Source organism: Mytilus galloprovincialis, chromosome 8 (genome assembly GCF_965363235.1).
Source record: "Mytilus galloprovincialis chromosome 8, xbMytGall1.hap1.1, whole genome shotgun sequence".
NCBI classification, from domain to species: domain Eukaryota; kingdom Metazoa; phylum Mollusca; class Bivalvia; order Mytilida; family Mytilidae; genus Mytilus; species Mytilus galloprovincialis.
Genome location: NC_134845.1, coordinates 24919234 through 24938058, shown reverse-complemented (window position 1 = coordinate 24938058; position 18825 = coordinate 24919234). Strand labels below are relative to the sequence as shown.

The following is an 18825-nucleotide window of genomic DNA, read 5'->3' as shown; positions in this document are numbered from 1 at the left end:
CTATACCACATTAATAAGTGTTGGTTAGGAATCAAGTAGATCATTAAGTGATTATTTACTCAAATTCACAAACTCACTGCAACAAAGTTGTTCTATTTATATGAATAACAAGAATTGATTGGCCCTTTTTTGCAATACATAAGTAATTTAGTGTACCATCTTATTACAAGACTATTAATTTCTTGATTTTTGAAAATATAATTACTAATACAAAAAATAAAATAAAATATATATAAATTTATTTGCAAAAAGACGCTAAACACAATTGTTTTTTTTTTTTTGTGTTAAAAGTTAGGTTTGTCTTTAATTAAGACTACAGAGTGGTACACTGTCGTTATAAGCTGTTTTCTAAACAGTATAGTATCACATGAAATATTATAAAAATCTTCCAGTTTCATGAATATATTGTTGTACATATGTAAATATCTCTGTGTTTTCATCAATATTAAAGTCTGAGCAACCCTGTAGTAGGACATCAAGATTGACATTATCAAAGTTACTTATTTTTCGAAAGAGCTCATATCTCTGATAAATGTTAAATGGACAAACATAAAAGAAATGAAAATTATCTTCTACTGGATCTCCACAGGCACATATAGAGCTGTCCGACAAATGATCACAGAAGAGATGATCTTTTAGATCACTAGCCTCATTTCTTAATTGGCAGTGGATTATATTAACTTTATGTGAACCAGTGGAAAAGAAAACAGGACAAGGACTTATGTCCTCATTCAGTTTTCTTTTAAATCCTGTAAAGCTTAAAATATTTTTAACTTCTCCATCAAGTGAATTCCACTTTTCAAGAGTATGTGGAATAAAACTGTTCTTATAGGCTGTGGAATAAAACTGTTCTTATAGGCTGTGCTTCGACACTGAGGAGTTTTAAATTCCCTATTTTTCTCAGTCCATACTGGTCATTAGTGTTTGTATACGACAAGATATCAGCAGCAATATAATTAGGAATATCTCCAGAAATAGTTTTATGAAGAACACTAAACAGTTTCTGATTAGGCTGGGCATGGAAATTTTTCTAGTCTGTCAGTGCTTGGACAGTATTCACTATTGTACAGTCAAGAGTACAGTAAATATTATAGTCTCAGGTTAGTGCAAAGATTAATCCGATTGCATTGCATTACATACATGTGTCCATTATAATTAAGGATTTGTAAATGTAAACAATCTCTACTTTATACTATGCCTACATGGCTATAACAAGTTGATTTATTTTGATTTTACCTGATGTTTTAGAATCGTTTTATTGACAAGGCGCTGGTAATAATCAAGACGAACGCCAGAATTACTTCGATTCCGCATATTTCAGTAGGTATGATAGAATATTATGCATAATTAACCTCTCTTATCCATATAACCTCCATCGTCTGCATTTTCTAATTTTCTAATACACAAGGTGAAGGTCACATAATATTGAGCAAAATTTGTGTCTTTTATCTTATTCAAATGGATCTTATGGATACTAAAAATTTGAAAAAAAAAATATTAATGAAATATCATTTTCTTATGTTTAATTGTATAAATTTGAGAGACAGATAAAAAAAAAACAACCTATACGAAACTAATATGTATCATTCCTTACTTCCTGTGTAAAAATTTTGAAGGTCGGGAGTTGGAAAGATACAACTCAAACTGTAATTATTTCTTAACAATTCTTTGATCATAGGTACAATGGTTAAACTTAAAGCAGTGCTAGCAATACATTCCGTTATTATATTTTTTAAAGATGGTTTATCAACTACAAGTACTTTCAAAACTTCAAAGACAAATTACCCCTGGTTGATATTCAAAGTTTTTCACTTTTGTGCAAATCTATTATGGGGTCTTGATGATCCAAGTCAGTTGTTCCTTTAGAAAGAAAATTCAATTCTTATCAGCAATTTTTAAATTCAAAGTAACAATACAATGATTGATCATGGGTGCCAACAATAGTTGACAATATTTCTGTTTTAGTTGACAAATTATGTTACATAATGTTATATACAGTCATTTGAGTCTCTAGTGTCCGCACCACTGCTGCTGGTGATATCACGCATTACCCGATTTCTGTAGATCTTGCAATGTAACACATATAGAATCTTTATTTCATTGTTTTAGTCTTCCGAAGGGATAGAAAAAAGTAAAATCACAAAAATACTGAACTCCAAGGAAAATTCATAAAGGAAAGTCCCCAATCAAATGGCAAAATCAAAAGTTAAAACACATCAAACGAATGGATAACAACTGTCATATTCCTGACTTGGTACAGGCATTTTCTAATGTAGAAAATGGTGGATTGAACCTGGTTTTATAGCTAGCTAAACCTCTCACTTGTATGACAGTCGCATCAAATTTCACTTTTTAGAAAAGACTAAAAGGATCAGATATATCGATCTAGTCCAAATAATTATGACGTCTCGCAAGGCTATTTTCATTTTTTTCTGGGACTCCTTTCTATGACATTATAACGCTAAAGTAATTTTTACGCCTGGACTTTGAGAGAGAATTTTTTTTTTGGGGGGGGGGGGGGAGGATCTTTGAGACCCAATTTTGGCATGTAATCTTCATTGCCTGCTAATAAATCTACATAGTTACAAAGTCTTACCTTTTTTGTGCTTATTGATGCAAAATATTTCCAAAAATATCCAAAAGAAATGATAAAATAAGATACAATTCCATTTGAGGTGTGCAAATATTTATTTTGTTTTCAAAATGTTTTTTCCCAGAATTTTCAAAATACGTCACTTTCTGTGAATTTAAAATATAAAATTCGGTCAAAATTTGACAGACCCAAATTTCTGAACAATGTTTATCGTACGTTCTGGTAATTCGGGTCCATCAAATTTTACCGAGTTTAATATTTTATAAATATAAACATAAATATTTGCTCACCACTGTCTTGCAAGTTCAGTTTTATGAACTATAAACCATGTTATTATACAACCCTGAATTTCGCTAGTATTTTATAAAGCATATATATATATATATATACATTTTTTTCTTGTATACTTAAATCACATTTATTAATCTCCAATCAACATCAGTTGTTAAAGATTCACATCAATTGATGAATTAAAATATATTACAGTGAATGAAATTGTTAATTAAATAGTTTGGTTTTTTTTGCCAACTAGGTAAAACTAGCTATCAAGACAATTCCAACAAACCGCATCATATGTCCATTTAAAGTCCAAACATTTGGCATCACTGCTTTCATGGCTATTAGATGAGGAAGCAAAGTTCTGTGATAATTTAAAGACATTGTACATGTACTAATGCAGCAGAGCTTTAGTCAGGAGATTACATGTACATACATTGTACATGTAAATCCCACACTTTTATGTTTCTTTCACACTTACTTTTTCTTTGTAGATCATCATGGGGAGACATTTTGGAGGCCTTAAGGTCATGAAATCACAACAAATTCATTGGACATTATCTCCATTTGAACAGAGAGCATTTGCAGGATTTTTTTCTGTAGGGTTTCCTAAAGGAGTACGGAGGATGACTTACGCATTGTTCCGAGGAGTTCCTAGTAAGTCTTTTCTTGATTATGATATGGACTACAAACATGATATATTATAAGAAAGGAATGAGTAGGGATTGATGTACAATACACCTAAAATTGTATCATACTCAGAACATATCAAAACTAGAGCTATTGTGCTGTTGTCTGAATGTTACTTGTGTCATTCATTCTTTATCTGAAGGATGATATTGGTAAATTTTATGAGCATGTTAACAGTCAAATGATGGAAAAAAGATTATAAAAAAAAGGTAATTAATACACAGTCGTGTGCATAGTAATATAAAAAAAAGACAACACACTGAAGTGAGTCAGTACATGATAGAATTTGATAAAGTTGAACTTGATATGTTATATTTTGTTGTTTCAGTTATCTGTGCAACCTTTTATTTAATTAACTGGGGAGACAAGGAAGGACTGAGGACAATAAAGAAGCTACCAGGACAATTTGATAATGATGTGTAAAACAGACATTTAAGTGATGAATGCAGAATGTTGTATAGATGTTTTTAGGATTAAAATTTGTTATTATAAAACAGTCAAAGTTGATTGTTTGTTTTCTTTAGACATTTATTGATATGATAATCAGCATACTTAAATTGTTGAAAAACAAGTTTTGCCTTGGTACACTGTCCTATAGATTGTTTGTTCAATATGTAAGAATTTGTATTGATTTATCAGATTTTGATAAATTTTAATATACATTTAAGATATTTTAAGGAGGATATAGAATGATATAAGATATTTGTCAAATTGAATTCTATCCAAACCATTCTTCATTATTTCTTGTCAAAATGTTTTTTTCCTCTTTTTCGCACGAAAATCAGTAAATATGGGAAAGGTTACATTTTTAGCTCACCTGTCCCGAAGGGACAAGTGAGCTTATGCCATCACTTGGCGTCCGTCGTCGTCTGTCGTCTGTCGTCGTAAACTATTTCAAGAATCTTCTCCTCTGAAACTACTGGGCCAAATACTTTCAAACAGGTTGCTGCCCCTGAATTGGTAATTTTAAGGAAATTTTGCTGTTTTTGGTTATTATCTTGAATATTATTATAGATAGAGATAAACTGTAAACAGGAATAATATTCAGCAAAGTAAGATTTACAAATAAGTCAACATGACGGAAATGGTCAGTTGACCCCTTTAGGAGTTATTGCCCTTTATAGTCAATTTTTAACCGTTTTTCGTAAATCTTAGTAATCTTTTACAAAAATCTTCTCCTCTGAAACTACTGGGCCAAATACTTCCAAACTTTAATTGAATGTTCCTTAGGGTATCTAGTTTGTAAATTGTATCCGAAGTTATGATCTATCAACAAACATGGTCGCCATTGCTAAAAATAGAACATAGGGGTCAAATGCAGTTTTTGGCTTATAACTCAAAAACCAAAGCATTTAGAGCAAATCTGACATGGGGTAATATTGTTTATCAGGTCAAGATCTATCTGCCCTGAAATTTTCAGATGAATCAGACAACCTGTTGTTGGGTTGCTGCCCCTGAATTGGTAATTTTAAGGAAATTTTGCTGTTTTTGGTTATTATCTTGAATATTATTATAGATAGAGATAAACTGTAAACAGGAATAATGTTCAGCAAAGTAAGATTTACAAATAAGTCAACACGAAGAAAATGGTCAGTTGACCCCTTTAGGAGTTATTGCCCTTTATAGTCAATTTTTAACCATTTTTCGTAAATCTTAGTAATCTTTTACAAAAATCTTCTCCTCTGAAACTACTGGGCCAAATACTTCCAAACTTTAACTGAATGTTCCTTAGGGTATCTAGTTTGTAAATTGTATCCGAAGTTGTGATCTATCAACAAACATGGTTGCCATTGCTAAAAATAGAACATAGGGGTCAAATGCAGTTTTTGGCTTATAACTCAAAAACCAAAGCATTTAGAGCAAATCTGACATGGAATAATATTGTTTATCAGGTCAAGATCTATCTGCCCTGAAATTTTCAGATGAATCAGACAACCTGTTGTTGGGTTACTGCCCCTGAATTGGTAATTTTAAAGAAATTTTGCTGTTTTTGGTTATTATCTTGAATATTATTATAGATAGAGATAAACTGTAAACAGCAATAATGTTCAGCAAAGTAAGATTTACCAATAAGTCAACATGACGGAAATGGTCAGTTGACCCCTTTAGGAGTTATTGCCCTTTATAGTCAATTTTTAACCATTTTTCGTAAATCTTAGTAATCTTTTACAAAAATCTTCTCCTCTGAAACTACTGGGCCAAATACTTCCAAACTTTAACTGAATGTTCCTTAGGGTATCTAGTTTATAAATTGTGTCCGAAGTTATGATCTATCAACAAACATGGTCGCCATTGCTAAAAATAGAACATAGGGGTCAAATGCAGTTTTTGGCTTATAACTCAAAAACCAAAGCATTTAGAGCAAATCTGACGTTGGGTAATATTGTTTATCAGGTCAAGATCTATCTGCCCTGAAATTTTCAGATGAATCAGACAACCTGTTGTTGGGTTGCTGCCCCTGAATTGATAATTTTAAGGAAATTTTGCTGTTTTTGTTTATTATCTTGAATATAATTATAGATAGAAATAAACTATAAACAGCAATAATGTTCAGCAAAGTAAGATCTTCAATTAAGTCAATTTGACCAAAATTGTAAATTGACCCCTTAAGGAGTTATTGCCCTTTAAAGACTTTTTTCACAATTTGTTCATCATGTTGACTTACTTTAAAAAATCTTCTCCTTTGAAACTGCTGTATCAATTTCAGCCAAACTTAGGCTAAATGAGTTTCAGAGTATCTAGTATAAATTTTATAATATCCTTGTATGTCAAGAAACATAGCTCCTATCAGGGGCGGATTTAGGCGGGGGCGTGGCGGGCGTGCGCCCCCCCCTAAAATTTGCAAAGCATGGGTTGTCCCCAGCTCAAAAAAGTATCTGAACAGACGACGAAAAATAATGTCGTCGCATTGCAATCTGTTTTATCATTCAAAGAAGTATATAAAACAGTAAGTTTAACAGAACCAATGTGATTACTAATATACTGACCTACGGTTTATCTATAAGTTCTATCATAAATATGGTATACTTCAAAGAAAGGTGTCAAACGCGGTACTGCGTTTGATGACACATATCATAGGCTTTAATTGGCAGTTAAAGTACAACAATTTATAAATTATAAACAATTTCTTTGATAATCGAAACTCCAAAACATCACTAACTCACTTTCCAACGAAGTAGGTGAAAGTGCCCTACCCGCGGTTAGGTTGGGTATTTCATCATTGCACAGCGAAGAAAACAGTCAAGGTAACTGGTTAAATTCTTTCTTAATGAAAGATAGAAATACTGGTTCAAGCGAAAGGTTAGTTTTTATTAATTTGTATCAATATTTAATATATCTGTATCAATATATGTTTCTCACTTAATTGCAACCTGTAAAGTTTGCCGAAGCATGCATAAACGATCAAGGCTCCAACTCGTATTTCCGTATTACATATAGGATCCCATGAAAATAAAGAACTCATTTTGAATTTAGTGGTTTGCTGTAAAAAAAAATGTACATAAAAAGTTTGGCACGACCTCCGAAAACAACAAAAAATAATAGTAATAAAAAATTGTGAAAAGACAATGAAAAATCGCTGGCAAAAGTAGACCGTTTTTTTTTTAAATCTAATATTGGTCAGTTGAGCTATTGTTGAGTCAATGAATTGAAACTCGCACATTTCTTGTTTATTATGGTGATTGTAGATTGACAGGAGTGGATTTATGCGGTTTTAGCTTGAAACTTTAATTTCTCGCTTATTTTAACACAAAATATTCGCCACGTTTTGCTTGCCATGCAAGATATCTACATTACACCCTCTTTAGAAGAATATTCCAATAATTTCGATAATTATACCTCAAAAATTTTGACATTGCGCCCCCCCTAATCTGAAATCATGGATCCGCCCCTGCCTATGGCTAAAATAGAACATAGGAGAAAATGATTATTTTTTTTGGCTTTTGAAGAAAATAGGACGATCCAAAAAACATTTAAATAAATTGAAAAGCCAAAATAATCATTGATGAGAGATTTAACCAAAAGAATTAAGGTGAGCGATTCAGGCTCTTGAGAGCCTCTTGTTACCTATGCAATATATATATTTAAAGGACAGTTGGGTAAACATTTTTAAAATTTCAATTGTACGAAAAGTTTCGGGTAACAAAACCCCATGCATCCTTGGCCAACCCCTATCAATTAAGTATTGAAGTGGTCATCATTGAATGCAAGACCGGAATATAAAACACGAAAGCAGTTCTTATATATCCTTTACTTTCAAATATTTGGCTTTCAGTATTCCAAGTGAAGGTAAATACAGATTTGGAAGCATGAAATTTAAATACTGTTGTTTTAATTTTTTGGCAGTTAAGACGCCATATGCTAGCACCCTAGATTTGTCTATTTCCCAACAATTGCAGAAATAGGTGGCCTTGTTGTCATCTAGCAGCCAAATAGGTTAATTATAACTGAAAAAAAGACACTTTTTTCATACTTTTATTTCTGGAAAACAAAAAATATGACCAGAATAATCTTAAATGATTGTCGTACATATTTTAAAGTGATTTAAAGATAAATTATAAACGTTTGAAAACAAATACAGTTATAGAAAAGTTGAAATCAGTGCAGCACATGTACAAAAAAAAGCGATACTTGAGATATAACAATCTGTGATATACAATTGAAGCAACACTGCAACAGTTTTCCTCAATTCTTTTGCCTTGTGTTTTAGTTAACTGCCTATAGTGCCTGCAGTGCTTTGATTTAAGTCCACAACTAGACTAGTAATGGAATTCTGATATTATATGATGCAAGACCAGAAATTAAACCTACATTTTGGATTCCCCCTTAATGATTGATTCAGAATGCTAGACACTAGTAAAAAACAAACAAGAGTGCACATGCTGAAATGTCTTCAGCATGTCTTGTCTTCTTTGCTAATTATTGATGTTAAGGTGACAGTTCTTAATATAAAGCTTTATTACAACTATCATATAAACTAAACATGATCTAAGAAAATGAGGTCAAGGTCATATAAACCAAAAAAAAAGAAAGAAATACATGTATACCTTACAATCATTCAATACACTAAATATAGTTTACCTATTGCTTATAGTGTCTAACATGTCTAAGAAATAGACTTAACCAAGAAAACTTAACATTGACCATTTGACCATGAAAATGAGGTCAAGGTCAGGCAGACATGTACAGCTTACAATTCGTTGAATCAAGAAATATGGCTTACCTATTCCTTATAGTTCAAGAAAAAACAGACCAAAACACAAAAACTTAAAGCTGAGCAATGAACTGTGAAAATGAGGTCAAGGTCAAATAACACCTGTGAGTGACATGTACATCATAAAATATTTCCATACACTAAATATAGTTGACCTATTGCATATAGTATTAGAAAAATTGTGTTGTGGTGTGGATAAAAATATGCTTTATTTTAAGAAAGAAAATTTATTGTTTGTATTTTGTAAAAGTTTCTCAAAGTATTTTCTAAAGTTAAATTTATGAGTCAGAGATAAATTTTGTCTCAACACTACACCGCCAACTGGTAGACTGATAGACAGTCTTATATATAATGGTATAATGACATGAGTAGTGTGAGGTTACGCTTCCGAAACACTGACTGCTATCTTGAAAATTCTCAAAAATGAAAGGTTAGTCACAAATACATCTTTAGACTTAAACAGATAAATTAAAACTTTTACAAAATACAAACAATAAATTTTCTTTCTTAAGATAAAGCATATTTTTATCCCAAATAACACTAACACAAATATAAGCCGAATGACCACTGAACCATGAAAATGAGGTCAAGGTCACATGACACCTGCCAGCTAGACATGTACACCTTACAATCCTTCCTTAAACCAAATAAAGTAAACCTATTGCATATAGTGTAAGAAAAACAGACCAAAACACAAAAACTTTACAATAACCACTGAATCATGGAAATGAGGTCAAGGTCAGACAACATCTGCCAGTTGGACATGTACACCTTACAGACCTTCCATACACCAAATATACAAGACATTGCTTAAAGTATCTGAGATATGGACTTGACCATCAAAACTTAACCTTGTTCACTGATCAATGAAGTGCGGTCCAGGTCAAGTGAAAACTGTCCAACAGGCTTGAGGACCTTTCAAGGTACGCACATATCGAATATAGTTATCCCATTACTCATAATAAGAGAGAACTTAACATTACAAAAAATCTTAACTTTTTTTTTAAGTATTCACTGAACCATGAAAATGAGGTCAAGGTCAATGGGAATGTGACAGACGGAAATTAACAATGTGTGGTCAATTTAAGTGTTCGGCATGCATGACATGAGAGTAACAAGAGTGTACAGACTGAAAAGTCTCGATGGTGTATGAAAGTGAGGTCACAGTGACAAAAACTATGATGCAATGCCAGACAGATATGTTAATCTTTCATCAATTTCATGCACCGAATGAAAGACCTATTGCTTATAATATTTGAGAAAAAAAAATCATCAAATCACAAAAACTAAACATTGTCGAATGATCCATGAAAATGAAGTCAATGACAGATGAAACCTGCTAGACGGGACAGGTACACCTTACAATCATTCCACACCCTATAACATGTAGAGTTTGCCTACATATGTAAAGCTAATAGTATCTGAGAAATCCGAGTGCTTGATTTCGAGCCATGAGAAGGTCGAATTAGTATCCATATAAATAGGTTAAAAGTTGTCTTCCAGCGTATATATAACCTGGCATTATTTTCATTATGAAAATTGTGGGTTATAGTCTGCCTTTGATAAAACATGTAGATTAATTTTCAACGAATGCAGATTTACTTATTATTTCTACCTCCAAAATAAACCAAAAAAACAACATAGGGGCTAAACAAACACTCATTGACCAGTTTAAACAAATAAGGTTTTCAACGTTGATTTATCATGTCAAGTTCCAGATTATTATTATTACTATTTTGAAGCATTCATGCAGATATTTTATAATCAGATTTAATCAATTTTAAATTTTGTATAAAAATAACTATGCCTTTTTGTAAGAATATATTGTCCTTTAATATTATAATTATTATGGCTTTTATTTGCGTTATATACAGTAACTCATGAGTCTTGAATATTGGTCCTTTTATGACTTGTTTGGTAAATTTATCATATATCAACATGTAACACTTAATGAAAAACTATAACTATTTATCTTATCTTGAGGAATGCAGAAATTCGAACTCCCGAAATGTCTAAATTCTCGGATTTTAAAAGGAGACTCTGTTTTTGGTTTACTTCGAAATTCTGTGAGATTACATCAACCAATAATAGTACACAAGACACAACATAGAAAACTAAAGACTAAACAACACGAACCCCAAAAAAACTAGGGGTGATCTAAGGTGCTCCGGAAGGGTAAGTAGATCCGGCTCTATTTACACCATGGAAAGTTCTACTAAAGAAATCGAAAGAAAAATCTCCTTCCGTCATATTATTATATATATTAAGACCAAATACCGTTGAATTTCACTCTTTATTTCATCAAACTAGAGGCTCGTGAGAGCCTGTGTCGCTCACTTATATCTTCTTTGATATAAAAAAAAAGTCAGGACAGAGATTACAACTTAAAAAAATGCAATTTCAGAGGAGAAAACGGACGTCAAGTGATGAGAAAAGGTTAGGATATCAATTCTAAAAAGACTATAAATCTATGAGAGTAATAAATGAAAAGTCAGTATTTCTGGACATTTCATTGAGTACATTTTGTATTCATTTCAATCATTTAAAAAAAAAAATTAATATCAGATTTCTAGTTTTTTGTTCGTTTTTTGTTTGTTTCTTCTTCTACTTCTACTCAGGGACTATTTAGTATAGAAAGTCCTTGTTCTTCTTATACTTTATCATGAATAACCACAATCAACTAACTCAATATTTTGCCATGACCGGCTTCGGTGCGCATACGGACCCCCCTTCCCCCTCCCCCCATATTATTTCTATTTAGTTCAGCTTTGTCACTGATGCTTTAAAAGCAATGACTGACGGTGCTGATACAACACCAGGAGGGAGACTCGGAGTGTTTTAATGTTTGATGGTTCGTGGAAAGAACTGACGGTGCTGATACAACCCCAGAAGGGAGACTCGGAGTGTTTTAATATTTGATGGTTCTGATACAACCCCAGGAGGGAGACTCGGAGTGTTTTAATGTTTGATGGTTCTGATACAACCCCAGGAGGGAGACTCGGAGTGTTTTAATGTTTGATGGTTCTGATACAACCCCAGGAGGGAGACTCGGAGTGTTTTAATGTTTGATGGTTCTGATACAACCCTAGGAGGGAGACTCGGGGTGTTTTAATGTTTAATGGTTCGTGGAAAGAACTGACGGTGCTGATACAACCCCAGGAGGGAGAATCGGAGTGTTTTAATGTTTGATGGTTCGTGGAAAGAACTGACGGTGCTGATACAACCCCAGGAGGGAGACTCGGAGTGTTTTAATGTTTGACGGTGCTGATACAACCCCAGGAGGGAGACTCGGAGTGTTTTAATGATTGATGGTTCGTGGAAATAAGGAATATTTCCGATAATTACTTGAAGCTGATGGAATTTGTTTGTTTGTTTGTTTGTTTGTTCTGAAACTACTATAACACAATATTTATATATGTTATAGCAGAGACATATAAAACATGTATTATATGTCTCTGGTTATAGTAGTCTCAGGTTGGTTTTATTATTTTATTTTTTTCTATTTTTGATCTTGTCTTTTGTATAATTTAATTCATGTACCGCCTTAATAGTTTTGTGTTGAAATTATATGTTTTCATCTCTGTACATTGTTAATTGGTTTTAAGGAATAAATTATTTACTACAATTTCTTGTCACCCCAATTCCAGCAAATGGTATACGTCACATGGATACATTAATGATAAGTGTCAGATTTTGTTATACATATTTTATTTAGTATTGTAACGTTATAAGTAGTATTATATAATTATCTAATTACTAATTATCTAATTACTACTAAATTGCAACACAAACAAGATAGTTTGTACATGTATTATACCATGGAAGTATATATAATATAATACTTCCATGATTATACCTACTGAAATTATAAAACATGTAAAAAGAACAAAACACATTGGACTCGGTGAATATAAAAATCCGGATTGCATTGATAAACGATCATAATCCAAAACCCTCAGGCTACATGACAAAAAATAAATTATTTAAAAGTCTTTAATACATGTAAGTTGTTTTTATTGGCTTGAGTACAATGCCTAGAACTTAATTGTCACTTTACAATTATTTCCATGGATTTATATACATACATTTGTAATTAACAAGTTGGAACTTAGTTTTTACGTGACGGAGATCCTCGTGTTTAGGTCTGGAATTACTGAACGTTTTAGTGTAAAGACTTCCCTATTTTTGTGGAAGACATGCAAGTAAAACAGTTACTTTTGATTTCGTTTCTTATAGTAGGATATGCTGATTATAGTGATGCTCTACAGTAAGTCTGATTAATTGATGAATTAATTAATTGATAGATATTTTTTCGTTAAATGGAATGACAAGTAGTTACCCAGACGAGTTAGTTGTTTACAAATGAAAATATTTTCCCAATGTTTAAGACTCGCAGCTTTCGAGGGATTCTTCGGATATCGGAAGCATTTACCAGTACATACATACATATATAGTTTAAGAAAGATGTGTTCAATGATCGCCAAATATATTTCTAAAATCGTGGTTAATTATCATATATACACATATTGCGTCTGGGACCCTCACACCAAAAATCAAATCAACCAAGGTCCAACGAAGAGCTGCTCGCTACACATGTAATAGATATCACAATACCAGCTCTGTCTCAAATATGCTTGATCACCTACAGTGGCCTACATTAGAATTGAGACGAATACAAACAAGACTAGTGGTATTCTATAAGATCATACACCAACACATAGCAATTTACCCCAAAGATCTTCTTGTTGAATCAGACAGTAGATCAAGACATAAACATACCAACCACTTTAAACAAATTCAAACAAATAAAAATTCTTACAAGTTCTCATTTTATCCACATACAATAGTACAATGGAACCTACTTCCTACATCAGCAATCCTTTGTTCAACAGTCGACGGCTTCAAAGAGCAGATTTCTATATCTGCTCTTTCACAAATATTATAAAAACTGCATAACATGTACATAGTTTTACCAAGAAATATACATAGGATAACAATCCACCAAAAAAATAATTAAATCACTGTTATATTTTTACTTTATTTATTTTTTCTATGCACCAATGCAATGTAACGTAATATTACTGCAAATTTATTTCTTTTAAATTGTAAATAATCCACGCATGCAACGGCACGTAATAGTCAAAGTTGTGACCGAGTGCGGAAATATGAAGATAGATAGATATCAGGCATTTGTCTTTATTTAGGCATTTTATTACGCCTAAGTCTTGAGGGGCATGATGTAAAAGGAGTAAAAATATCGGATTGTTTTGTAAAACTGTAATTTAAAGACAAAATCCATCATAATGTTTGTTCTGGTTCTGATGTTTCTATAAAAAAAGAATAGGTATGGGCTTTGCTCATTGTTGAAGGTCGTACGGTGACCTATAATTGTTAATGTCTGTGTCATGTTGGTCTTTTGTGGATAGTTGTCTCATGGGCAATCATACCACATATTCTTTTTTATAGTTTACTCAAATGGTGTCTTCTATTGTCAGCAAACATAGCTCGGACATGAGTCATGAAGGATTGGATTTGTAGTTTTTACTTTTAGTAGTTTGGCTTCTGATGGTTAGTGGAACCTTGGAGGACAAAAACAAATCATTGACATATAACAAAAAAAAAAAACTTGCAAAAACGGACAATCCAGACGATAGACTTAAGTTAAGTTTATTCTTCAAATGCCAGCTGGAAAAGTTGGACGGCTCAAAAATTCGAAACGAAAAGATATTCTATCTGTAATTTGTTCTATTACTCAAAAAAGAGCGACACGTCCGATACCTGGATTCAATAAATTAAGCAACCCAGAAAAATTGAAAAAGCTAAGGTTACCAACATTGTCAAATAGAAGGGCCCGAGGGGACATGATTGAGACATATATAAGATACTAAACTGAAAATACGATCCAAAAACTAGTACATTTCTCAAACTAAAATCAAACACAGAAAATAGGCATAGCACAAGAGTTAAAAGTAACAAAATAATTCATCAACGATTTAAAACAAGTCTGAGGGAAAATAGCTTTGTATGTAGAATAGCCAAATTAGGGAATAAACACCAGATCAGTAGCGGATCCATCTATTTTTAAAAGGGGGATAACCCAGGATAAAGGGGGTGCCGTTATTACTATATTTCCTTATTTAAATGTATTGATCTCCCAAAAAAGGGATACCAACCCCTGAAACCCCTTCCCTTTTCCTGGATCCGCCTCTGCAGATTAAGTTACAAAATCTCCTTCTGTAAATGCATTTAAATATAGATTGATGTTGTCTGTTCTACGGTCGGTTGTTGTCTCTTTGACACATTCCCCATTTCCATTCTCAATTTTATGGATACGTACTGGGAATACGAAGAAATCTATTATTCTGATTATCGAGCTGAAATAACCGGAAAAAGCAACAGAAATAATAGAGAGGATTTTCAGCGTGTATTGGTGCAATACACGATGCACAAAAAGGCGCGAGTCAGGACCAACCGAGCGAGGGCTGCATAACCAGTCAATGTCGTTAAAAACTTACATCATCGTTATACACGAAAATGGTCGGAAAAAATATTCCCTTTAATTTGACAGTTATAGAAAATAAATCCTACATTTCTTTGCAGTAAAACGTTTCAGGGTAATAAAGATATATATATCTCGGGTGTTTCAAAGCACCGTTATTGTTTTTTGTTTTGTGTTTCTATAGAATATTTTGTAAACTTGAAGTTACATGGCTACTGAAGCTTGTACATACCAGGTAAAAAAGAGGTGAACATTTGATTGTTTTTATTTAATGTTACATCACTGTCCCATGCAGGTTATGTGAGGGTTGGGATCCCGCTAACATGTTTAAACCCGCCACATTCTGTATGTGACATTGAGTGTGCCTGTCCAAGTCAGTAGCCGGCACAGTGGTTGTTTTTTTGCTGTTACATATTTTTTTTTTTTGTGTTTATTTTTAGTACATTAATAACGCCTTTAGTTTTCTCGTTTGAATTGTTTTACATTTGTAATTTCGGGGTCTTTTGTAGCAGGCCTGGGGTAATGGTAATTTGTAATTGTAATGCATTGTAATATTACATTTTTTGGATGTAATGCAAAGTAATTTGTAATGCACATTTTCTGCATTACAATTACATGTAATGTAATGATTACTTTAGTTAGAAATTGATGTAATGCCTCCATTACAGTACATTACTTTTCATTACAAATTGGTAAAATACGTAAAATTGAAGAATATTTTATAATAAAAATAAAATATAAACAAAAACAAAAGAAAGAATGGAATAAAATTTTTGTCACAGTTAATTACTGTATTAAATAAATTACATCAATCTTTAAAACACACATTAAGGTAATAAATATAAAATGGTAAAAATTATCAAGTCTTGATTTTGTTTAAAATGATATTAGGAATATTTTGGTGTTTGTTGGTTTGGTGTTCAATGAAAAATCTTATAAAAATTTATCAAACAAAACTATATAGATGAATGGAAAAAATATGAAGATGAAATTTTCATAATTCTATACACACCTTACATGGATTTCAGTGAAAGATTGAATATGTCAAACAACATTTTTAAACCAAACTGTGGTTTGGGTCCTGTTTGTGTTGTTATTTCACTTAATATCAAAATGTTTTTATTACAATCAAATCTTCTCAACTTATGTTTGTCCTCACAGAGCCCTTAAGCATTTCAAAAGATAATCCTTTAATGACACAAGCATTTCAAAAGATAATCCTTTAATGACACAAGCATTTCAAAAGATAATCCTTTAATGACACATTTATTATATTCCTTTGAAATCCCTTAATGATGTCTTAATGATTAAGTGATCAATGCAAGAAACAAAATTATATGATAATTTATTTATTTTTTACCACCACCTAAGAATCTTAAAAGTGACTTTTCCAGTTTCATGCCTCCTACTACTCCATCGAAGAGTATAGGCACAGGTATGGTGCAGTACATGATGTTGACATCTACTTGTCTGAGCCATGTGAAGAAATTTCAATCAATGCACTGAATGATGGAAGTCAAATTCAGTGTGCCTTTCTTCTTTGGCTAATACAGCTATCAAGTATTTAGCCATTTCACACACATCAGCTGCTGTAGAAAAGCTTTTTAGTATTGCCAGAAAGGTGTACAGAACTGATCACTGTTCTCTTAATGACATCACTTTTGAACCTCTTATGATAACAAAGTTCAATTGACATATTGATTAACTGGTCCAGTATTTGAAGTCTATGTCACTAACACTGTATATATATATACATATACCCCTGTAATATTTATGAATTTCTTATAAAAATCTGTTTTTTGAAATGTTTTCAGTTTTTATATTGAAAAAGTAATGTGTAATGTAATGCATTACACGGGCAAAGTAATTGTAATGTAATGCATTACATGTGAGAAAAAATGTAATTGTAATTGTAATTGTAATGGAAGAATCACAAAGTAATTGTAATGTAATGCATTACATGTGAGAAAAAATGTAATTGTAATTGTAATTGTAATGGAAGAATCACAAAGTAATTGTAATGTAATGCATTACATTGCAATGTAATGGCCCCAGGCCTGTTTTGTAGCTGTCTATTCGGTATTTGATTTGCTCATTGTTGAAGGCCGTACGGTGACCTATACAGCTGTGTCATTTGGTCTTTTGTGGAGAGTTTTCATACCACATCTCTTTTTTTATGGTTATTTGCTTATATGCCATGAAATGTTATTGGAAATTTTATCTTAAGTACTGGACAGGATAAAACTTTACTCATGCCAAGTATTTCATTGTTTGAAACAAAGATAAAATTCTGCACAAACTTTTGAAAAGTGTAAATTTAAAAAAGACTTGTAGGAGAAAACCAATGGTGGTATTACACCTTTTAGACCAAGGTGAGCGACACACTCAGGCTCCTGTTTATTACTATAATCTACATAATGCAAACATGTGCCAACACCTGTAAACTTGTCTTAAGCCGAAGAAATTTTTGAATGTCCATAATATTATTCAAATATGTTTTATAATTGTTTTTTTTAAAGGTTTTTGTCAAACATGCGAGTTTTGTCGCAGAAAGCTCGACATAGGGATAGTGATCCGGCGGCGACAGCTATGGTGGCGGCAGCGCTAGCTAACTTCTTTTAAAAAAGCTTAACATTTTAGAAGGTAGAAGACCTGGATGCTTCATACTTTGTATATATATGCCTCATGTTACGAAGTTTCCGTCTGTCACATTTCCATTGACCCTGACCTCATTTTCATGGTTCAGTGACTACTTTCAACAAAGTTAAGATTTTTTATTATGTTAATTTCTCTTATTATGAGTAATAGGATAACTGTGTTTAGTATCTGCGTATCTTGCAATGTCTTCATGCCGGCCAGATAGTTTTCACTTGACCTTAACCTCATTTCATGGATCAGTGAACAAGGTTAAGTTTTGGAATCAAATCCATATCTAAGATATTGTAAGCAGTATGTCTTGTATATTGGGTTTATGGAAAGACTGTAATGTGTTCATGTCCAACTGGCAGGTGTCATCTGACCTTGACCTCATTTTCATGGTTCAGTGGTTACTAGTTAAGTTTTTGCGATTGGCCTGTTTTTCTTATATTGTTTGAATAGGTCTACTATATTTGGTATATGGAAAAATTGTAAGGTGTAAATGTCTAGCTGGCAGGCGTCATCTGCCCTTGACCTCATTTTCATGGTTCAGTGGTCAAAGTAAAAAAAATTTAGTTGTCGTATTTTTTTTCCTAATACTATATGCAATAGGTCTATTTGATGTATGGAAATATTTTATGATGAATATGTCTGCCTGACATGGTTCATCTGACCTGGACCTCATTTTCATGGTTTATTGGTCAATGTTTAGTTTTCTTGGTTAAATATATTTCTTAGATCTATAAGCAATAGGTCAACTTTATTTAGTGTATTGAATGATTGTGTGGTGTACATGTATTTCTTGTTTGGTTTATATGACCTAAAGCTCATTTTTGTCGAGCCTGCAACTTTTGTTGCAGAAAACTCGCCATAGGGATAGTGATCCGGCGGCGGCGGCGGCGGCGGTGTTAGCTAACT

The 18825-nt window shown here is 32.5% G+C and overlaps 3 protein-coding genes across 15 annotated transcripts in view; 2 read left to right on the top strand and 1 right to left on the bottom strand.

The window, feature by feature from the left end:
* The window catches only part of LOC143085386 (putative phosphorylase b kinase regulatory subunit alpha), a 75344-nt gene extending 73937 nt beyond the window's left edge, over positions 1–1407 (bottom strand). For 11 of the 12 annotated variants that reach the window (XM_076261688.1, XM_076261687.1, XM_076261686.1 and 8 more), the window contains exon 1: positions 1237–1406. In XM_076261688.1, the coding sequence (XP_076117803.1) occupies positions 1237–1314 (78 nt within the window). In that variant the 5' untranslated portion in view covers positions 1315–1406. Of the gene's footprint in view, positions 1–1236 lie in introns of all 12 variants that reach the window. The other variant, XM_076261697.1, reaches the window with a different exon arrangement.
* Positions 1408–1502: 95 nt separating this feature from the next.
* On the top strand, positions 1503–4061 carry LOC143085387 (cytochrome b-c1 complex subunit 8-like). Of its 2 annotated transcripts, none has more exons than XM_076261698.1 (3): positions 1503–1646; positions 3364–3526; positions 3888–4061. In XM_076261698.1, exons 2-3 carry the CDS (start codon positions 3370–3372, stop codon positions 3980–3982), a joined length of 252 nt encoding a protein of 83 aa, XP_076117813.1. In that variant the 5' UTR covers positions 1503–1646; positions 3364–3369; the 3' UTR covers positions 3983–4061. The 2 variants fall into 2 exon arrangements, with proteins under 2 accessions (XP_076117813.1, XP_076117814.1); XM_076261699.1 differs by having other exon boundaries at positions 1594–1678.
* An 8765-nt stretch (positions 4062–12826) lies between these two features.
* Positions 12827–18825, top strand: part of LOC143085385 (uncharacterized) — a 129796-nt gene continuing 123797 nt past the window's right edge. Inside the window, exon 1 of the mRNA XM_076261684.1 lies at positions 12827–13038. Coding sequence (XP_076117799.1) covers positions 12968–13038 — 71 coding nt within the window. The 5' untranslated portion in view covers positions 12827–12967. The remainder of the gene's footprint in view (positions 13039–18825) is intronic.